Here is an 8497-nt window from a genome sequence, read left to right as displayed (position 1 = left end):
CTCTGCAGAGGCCACCGCCGCCCACCGGGCACCGGTGGCTGCCCCCGCTCGCACTGACTTTTCCAGCCTTTTGCCCCCAAATCATCCTCCGCCCATCACTCCTCACCCACTCGGAGTCGGACGGGATGGGATGGAGAAGGCAACCAACCACCATTAACTAATGTTTCACCCTGCAACTGCAAGCTAGGTAACCATGGCTCGATCCAAAGTTTTTGTTACACGCGACGTCGATGCCATGATACACAACATACTGTAGTAGTTATGATGCGGCGTGTCACCGTTTTAATCACCATGATTGGACTTGGGCTTGAGCCGAGCTATTGCCTTAATCACCTAGTGGTAGTAGTAACACAGCAGTACAAGAGACGGTAGTAAGATTACAAGCTTAAGCTACTTGGGAAGAGGATTCAACTTGAACCCAAGCGGAAGGGAAGATCGTGGAACTGATGAGCCTATTGTAGCAGCTCCAATCCTATGTACATTGAACATGGCATGGTGAATGATGGCTGGTCGGATCAGTACACCTTCTTGGAGAAGAAGGTGCGGCGGAGGCCGAACAGCCCGTGCGGCGGGATGCACTCCTCGCCGCCGGCGTCCGAGCAGGCGGCGTTGTTCCGGCACGGGGCCGTCGTCGCTGCGCTCACGCTCTCCGCCGCCGCAGACGACGCGGCCGTTTCGGCATCTTCGCCGGCGTCCGCTTGGCTTGTGGTGATGACGACGTCGACGTCTGGGACGGCTTTGTTGCTCTTGTCGGTGGCAGTGCTGTCCCTCTTCTGCTCGGCGGCGGCAGCGGCTTGCTGGAGCTTGTTGCGCCTGAGCTGCCAGACGGGGCTTGCACGGCCCAGGCGGATGCCGTTGGCGGTGGGCCCTGCTCTGCCCTGGCCGCCGGGAACCCACCTCCGCAGCATGGAGGTGGCCGGCACTGCCCCCGCCGCCTGCGCGGCGGCCTTCTCGGCTGCCACCGCGATGGCGACGGTCGGCGCGGCCGGCCCGGAGGTCTCGCCGCGGGAGTTGCTCCGGGAGCAGGGCGCGCTGCTCACCTTCCGCCCGGCCGGCGCTGCGGACGACGCCGGTGCGCTAGCAGTAGCCGCAACGGCACAAGTTGTGTTGCTGGCGCTGGGATTGCTAGCCTTAGCCTTGCTGATGGCGCCGGCGCCGGTGTTGGAGCCAGAGTGGCCGGCGGAGCGGCTCCTGGAGAAGGGCCAGATGTTGATGTTGATGAGCTCGGAGCTGCCGCTGACGCTGCTCACGCGCCGCTCGTTCTTCTTGCCGCCGCGGTCCTTGGACTCGCCGGTCGCCTTGAAGATGTCCTTCCACTTGAAGGTCACCGTGGGGAGGTCCGGCGGCGCGACGCTGCACGACTCCGCAAGCGGCTGCGCGGGGAACTCGCCTTCACCCTCACAGGGCTCCTTGTCCTTGACGTCGTCGGCGCCTTCCTCGCCCTCGTCCTCGGCGTCTTCATCAGCTTCTTCGTCGGTGTTGGGGCAAGGGGCCTGAAATGTGTGGAGCGGGAGCACAATGCCGCCGGAGAAGAGCTCGTCGGCGGTGAGCAGGGCGGGGGAGGGGAAGGAGCCCGGGTTCTTGCCGACCATCCAGAACTCGAACTCCGGGGACGCGGTCGGGGACGGCGAGGACCGGCCGGACTCGGGCGGGGGAGACGCAGGCTCGAGGACGAGGACGTCCATCGCCAAGCAATGCAGCTCAACGAGAAAGCACGGCACAGGCTGAAGTGGGAGGCTTGGACAAGCAGCTCGAAGCGGATAGGAGTTTGTTAGCTGCAGGACACCATTGACATGGGCAGCAGTAGCAGAGGGTGGAACCGGAATGGGAATGGGTGTGGGAAGGGAAAGAGAAAGAGAGGCGGAGGAAGCGACTTGACGCGGTATTTATCAATCACATCATCACAAAAGTGGGTCACTGATTTCCACGTCGCGTAGCCTCGCGTGCCGTGAAACCGCAGGGTTGCATATGCGCTCTGCAATCTTTGTCTGGTGACGCGCAACCGTCTCTCTCGGCTCCGGCCACCACCGTCCTCTCCTCGCCATGGCCTTTTAATTACTCGCCGCGCGATCTAGTTACCACCATGTCTCGGCAGTTAAATAACTGCTGCCCTGATCATGTCCGTGCGTGACTGAGCTGCTGTGCTGCTGCTGCACCGGCCACCGGAGCAGTGAAACAACCCGGCGGGCCGGTGGAGGCAGACAGTCACGTACGTGGTGCGGCTGAAAATTAAGTCGTCACCAGGCCACCGTTGTGTACAGTGCGAACGATCCGTGCGTGTATGTTAAGGCGATGTGTCCGTGTATCACTTAACGTGCGCCGCAGACGCGCAGTTACACTTGGCTGCAACCAAGCCTGCAGATCACGGCAGCCTTCGGAATAGTTCATGTACTACGGTGTGGGTGCATGCTCGCCGGAGTTTATTTAGGGTAGGATGCAAAGGATCCTACTTATGTCCCATTTCTAAATTATTCTCAGATCCATAATCATTTCTTTTTTGGACTCTTCTATTAGATTATTAAGCAATTTAGAAGTGCGTTTAATTACTGAAAACAATATCACACATGTACTAGCATATTTAATCACTCACATCAGATTAAGCAATGCAAGTAACAAGTAGCAGCACAAGGTTTCAAATGAGGAGCACATAAATCACGACCAAAAAGGTCGCTCTAGAAGCATCATTTTTATGGTTGTTGTTGACGTCGCCCATGGTATTGTTGGAGATGTCAAATCTGTTGATGAAGCAGTAGGCCAGAAAGGAAGAAAACTAGCAGCAACAAATAATCGCGACGAGATGCTCCCCAAAAACATTATCGCCCGTCTCCCGGTGCTGGATCTCGATAGATGGAGTTTTGAAAGTTTGCTCTCCTGGGCAGCCGTGCATGCAGTCACCGGGATGCGGAAGACTAGAGAACGGCCCAACAAAAGAAAATAGACACGAGAGAGAGAGAGAGAGAGAGAGAGAGAGAGAGAGAGAGAGAGAGAGAGAGAGAGAGAGAGAGAGAGAGAGAGAGAGAGGGAGAGAGAGAGAGGGAGAGGGAGAGGGAGAGAGGAGGGAGGGAGAGAGGAGAGAGGGAGAGGGAGAGGGAGAGAGGGAGAGAGGGAGAGAGGAGAGGGAGAGAGGGAGAGGGAGAGAGGGAGAGGGAGAGGGAGAGAGGGAGAGAGAGAGAGAGGGAGAGGGAGAGGGAGAGGGAGAGAGAGAGGGCAGAAGCGAGTACGTGGAGAGATCTCGATGTGTTCAGCCAATGACAGTAGTACCCAAATTATAGTCAATCTAGCCACAAGCCTCTGGGTATCGAAGAAATCTTCGCCTTCCCTTTTGGGTATAGCATTTAGCCACAATTCGAGCTTTGTACTTCTCAATGGTACCATCAACTCGAAACTTCTTCTTAAATACCCTAAGGATGTTTAGTTAACTCCCATGTTCCATTCTCAAAGATGGAATACATCTCGCTACGAACCGCTTCCTTCTAGTAGCCTGTATCAGGAAATGCAAGAGCTTCTGAAATGATAGTGCGAGTATCATACATGAGGTACACAATAAAATCATTACCAAAATATTTTGCATCCCTTTGTCTCTTGCTCCTTCTGGGTACTCATTGTCGCCCTCACCCGAATATGAACACTCATCATCAGCTTCCTCGGCAAACCCCATAGGAGTTTCAGGAATTGGGGCAGATTTCCAACCAGACATGTCATGCATATCTCTCATAATAAATATATCCACTAATAATGTAGCATCCTTGGACTCAAAGATGGTACCAATATTCATGTTACCCACTCTAGGTTTCACCACAAGAGATCTATAAGCAATGCTATGGGAAGCATAACCAAGAAAGACACAATCCATGGTTTTTGGTCGCAGCTTTCGCTTCTTATTGATTGACACATTCACTTTCGTCAAACAACCCCAAGTTTGTAGGTAGGAGAGAGTTGGCTTTTTTTTTCATTCCTCATATGGGGTAATCTATTTATTCGTAGTTATCAAACCGAGGTTGATTAAGAAATAACAAAATCATATTCATCTGTTTGAACTTCAAGAGGTAGATGACTCTGAGTTGTTTGACTTCTGAACTATGTTGCTACCTAAACTAGATTTTTTATTTTCAGCTTGAAAACTTCTCGGTTTCCAAACTTCTACTCCACACGATCCACAATAAGTGTCATGGTTTTAGTTGTTGTTACCTAAACTAGGCTTTTATTTATTTATTTATTATTCAGCTAGAAAAATTTTGGGTTTCAAAACTTCTGCTCACTCCGATCCATAACACGTGTCGTGATTTTAGTTTTAATTTGAACTACAACCACAACACTTATTATGGATCGGAGGGAGTAACTAGTTGTTCCATTGTCGTGTGACAAGGGAACCCGTCCGAAAAGAACATAAATAAAACCAAATGGACGACGATCTTCAAACATATGATCTCTCTGAGATGCTCATCTTGAACTTGTATTTCTCAGCTTTGATGGTCATCAACATTTTTTGATAGTGGACCATCAACATTTAATTCCCTACTCTCATGGGCTATATGATATACAGTATTCCTTTTGATGCGAGCTCATATAAAGATACCTACCCCCTATAAAATAGCAAACACATTCTTAGGGTAACAATGTTGTTTTGATGCTCATAGTTTTCCGGACCATATGCACACTAAATGTTACGAGGATGCCATCAACAATGAGAACACATTGTTAGGGTAACAATGTTGTGGGATAGACCCCCTATGGTAAAACTATGAGACACGTCGTCAATATCATGTCAGCATGTTTTTTTATATTATGTGTTAACGTTTACTTGCGTCCGAAGTCCATGAGAGTGTCATAGACCCAATGAAAGACCGAGATACGATAACTATAGGGTATGAATATGAGTTATCCAATTGAGGTTTGAAATAACAAAATCATATCCATATGTTAACTTTAAGAGGTAGATAACTCTGAATTGTTTGACTTCAGAACTGTGTTGCTACCTAAACTAGGTTTTTTTATATTCAGCTTGAAAACTTCTACTCCCTCCAATCCATAATAACTGTCGTGGTTTTAGTTGTTGCTACCTAAACTAGTTTCTTTCAGCTTCAAAACTTCTTGGTTTCAAAACTTCTGATCACTCAAACCCATAATACGTGTCGTGATTTTAATTTTAATTTAAACTAAAACCACGACACTTTATTATGGATCAGAGGGAGTACCTAGTTGTTCCATCGTCGTGAGACAAGGGAACCCGTCTCACAAGAACATAAATAAAACATTTGATCAGATACCTTTTGGTTCGAGCTCATGTAATTCGAAGTTTTGAATTATATGTCTTCGTAAACAAGTCTTCGATTTTCAACTTGACATTTCTTTGTTTCAATACTACCAAATTGCTTTCCCGGAAACAACGCGGGTAAGTAGTATTATATGTGGGGGTGACTATGAGCATGCATGTGACGCCCTTGGATCCACTACAAGAAAACCATAAAACGAAATGGTAAACCCATGTATAGACGACAGTTTGTACACGTGAGGGCCGAGATCGATAGACAATCAGTTTGCACTGCCCATCGAGATTAGTAATAATCGTCCACACATCTCCCTCCCAATAGTATGTCGTGAGGCACGTACTAGCAGTATCTACCAGGTGACGTACGTGCGGTGTAGTAAAGTAAGGTGGAACTAATCATATGGTATCTACAGCGTCGAGCATGTGGGAGCAACTTTGGAGAGCCGATCCAAGTAAACTAGCTTTGCCTAACGCATCCGTTGTTGTTAGTTTACAGTTAGCTGTCACCTGATTAACCCTGTTTGCATCCTAGCCCTTGTTCGGACGGCACCCGCCAACAATAATGCACGTACGGACAGATCCAGTGCCACCGGTGTTCGTTGGTTTCTTTGGTTCGGGACCAGGTTACTCGACCGACCGATCGGAGCGGGATCACGGCGGGCCGCTGGCGAACGACGCCGGGAAGGCGCGTGCTACAGGGCAACCGTATTCGCCGTCGTCGCCTTGCGATCATTGAGACGGTGGTGGCGCTTAGGTAGCGGTAGTGCGCCGGCCGGCCGGCGAAAGCCGGAATCGAATCCGCACCGGCCGGCGAAAGCGGAAAGGCGAGGAGAAGCACCATCACATGGTGGTGGCGCCCATGAAATTTTGGGCGATCGCCCAGCCCCAGATACGGAGGGTGGCCTCGGATTCCGCGCGCGTCGAATACTAGCTAGTACCCCTATCGCGGTAGGTACTCTGTGATGCCGCGCGCCTCGGTTACATGAACCACCGCTGTAGACCTGTCGTCGTAGGACGTGTCATGCATGGAGCCGGCTGCCAATGTGCCCTTTGCCTTTGAATCTCATCCTTCTTCTTTTTTTGTTCGGAAGTTTCTCTTTTCGTTTTCATAGTAGTCGTTGTCGTCTGTCTCCGTTTTTGGCAGCGCAGTCTCGAGATGTTCGACACTTGAGCTGCATCTGCGTGCCGACCGAGGTAAAGTAAAAGCAACCCTGTCACCACTCACCAGTCACCCATCCCTCTCACGTATACTCAAGTGTCGCACTGCGAGGTCAGTAACGAAATACTACATAGATCGATCGTGTACCACGCTGACGTAAGAAAAAACATCGTAGAAAATGCAGTGTTCTACGATCAGGAACAACCATGCTCCGTCTTCACTTGAGGGCGAGCCCATCGCCGCGGTCGTGGTTCGGTGCTGCCGATCATTTACGACCTGCAGTTTTGTGCGAGCGGTGCTTTGTCTCCGTCGGTGGAGCATATGGAGGCGGACTCGCTGATGACCTTGAGAGTTGAGATCGACCGAGTGACCCCAGCTTCCACGCCCATTCATCCTTGCTGGCACATAATCTTGTTGCTCTCTTTGTAGAAGGGTTTTGCGACTTGCTCACCATCTTGGAGGCTGGTACTTCTAAATTGGGTAGAGCGATTGATTGCCTCCTAATCACTGCTCAAAAATTTGGAAGAGATACCAATTTATCGTGAATCGGGTGGTAGCTAATAAGATTTCGGCATATCGGCACCGATATGTTGCTCGATTTTTAGTCTGGCCATTGGTGGGTGGGGTTTTGCCCACGTCTTGAGTTTTAATGCTTCCTTTCTATTTTAATGAAATGACATACAGATCTCCTGCGAGTTCTCGAAAAAAAAAGTATGGTAGCTGATATTTCGTTAATTTTTTTAGTTTGAAGGCCGATATTTCGCCAGATTTTCAGTCTGAAGGCCGATATTTCGGTATGGCAATCGACATTTTCTTCATATAGTCTTGTAGAACTGTGCGTTAGCTCAAATTTACCATTTTATTGGTTGAAATGCAAGGAATCAGGGCAATACTTTTGTTCAATGCTCCAATATTATTTTTAGATAGCATATTATAGAAAATTTAGTGCCAAAATTAAAATTTATAAAAATATAAGCCGATAAATGACCGAACGATAAAACTGATAAAAGCGTATATATTCAACTGCTTGATGGATGGTCTTCGGTTCCATGGCTCATCCTCTCGGTTTGTGTCGTTATGTGATTTCCGTGTGGCGTTTTTTTTCTTCCTTTGTGCACGTTGTTCTCGAGTCTAGAATGGTCGTCTCCTTGTGGTGGGAGTGGGTGTCCCCATGTGGTGTTGATGTTTGTCTAAGCTTGGCTCGTGTTGTATGGTTTTCACCCCATTTTCAGCTAATTAATTGTGGCCCTTTTGTTGAAATTATTGGGCCAGCCCAATATTTATTAACAATAATTCTGGTTTAATATCTGAAAGGCCATTTAGCTCATTCATTCATAGAAAGAGGTGGAACTAAAGTTTAGTCTCATATTGCTAATTTACAAAAAGTTAGAACTTCTTATAAGGAGTATATGCAAGAGAAGAAGAGACCTACATGCATGCTTCTCGTACTCAGCCGCTGCTGAGCCGCTCCTCATTGGTTTCAGGAATGAGCCAAGCCGTGGAATCACCTATGGCTGCCTTTCTTTTTTTGCCACACATGTTTGTATATTCGTTTCACCTCCGTGATCGAGGGGCAGGTACCTGATAGCTTAAAGAGGGGATGCGGATCAAGTGCTACCCGCGGATACTGCACGGGTACCCGAGACCCTACATGCCAGTGTAACAACCCTAACTTATCCTCAGTCGATCCACTTATCCCTTGCATGTTGCCGCCACAAGCACACCAAGCCACAACTCCCCAATCTCTATCACCCTCACCAAATCGAAAGACTATCCTCCTCTCTGTTTTCCTCCACAAGAGTTGCACAGGCGGCGGCCGCCGGCGCAACTCCATCAGGCCGTCCTATCCCATCCACCGGGAGGAGCAAGGGAGCCGCCGCCTTGAGGCAGTCGTCGTGCAGGAGCACCCGCATATCGTTGTGGCTGGCTAGCCGCCCTTTCGCATCAAGGAGCTGAGAACGCCATGACAAGGCACATTTGATGACCATAGCAGGTTCACTTCACGCGTGGCGACCAGCAGCGAACCACCTGCTCGTCCACTTCTTCTTCACCGTGATATCCCTGTGGAT

At 49.5% G+C, this 8497-nt stretch overlaps 1 protein-coding gene across 1 annotated transcript; it reads right to left on the bottom strand.

Moving 5' to 3' along the window:
• Positions 1–354: 354 nt before the first annotated feature.
• Positions 355–1804, bottom strand: LOC124659075 (papilin-like). The gene has a single exon (XM_047197027.1). The coding sequence runs from the start codon at positions 1683–1685 to the stop codon at positions 516–518; it is 1170 nt and encodes a 389-aa protein (XP_047052983.1). The 5' UTR covers positions 1686–1804; the 3' UTR covers positions 355–515.
• Between the last annotated feature and the right edge of the window lie 6693 nt (positions 1805–8497).

This window comes from Lolium rigidum, chromosome 6 (genome assembly GCF_022539505.1).
Source record: "Lolium rigidum isolate FL_2022 chromosome 6, APGP_CSIRO_Lrig_0.1, whole genome shotgun sequence".
NCBI classification, from domain to species: domain Eukaryota; kingdom Viridiplantae; phylum Streptophyta; class Magnoliopsida; order Poales; family Poaceae; genus Lolium; species Lolium rigidum.
The sequence above is the reverse complement of the archived record's forward strand: the minus strand, read 5'-3'. Positions and strand labels throughout refer to the sequence as shown.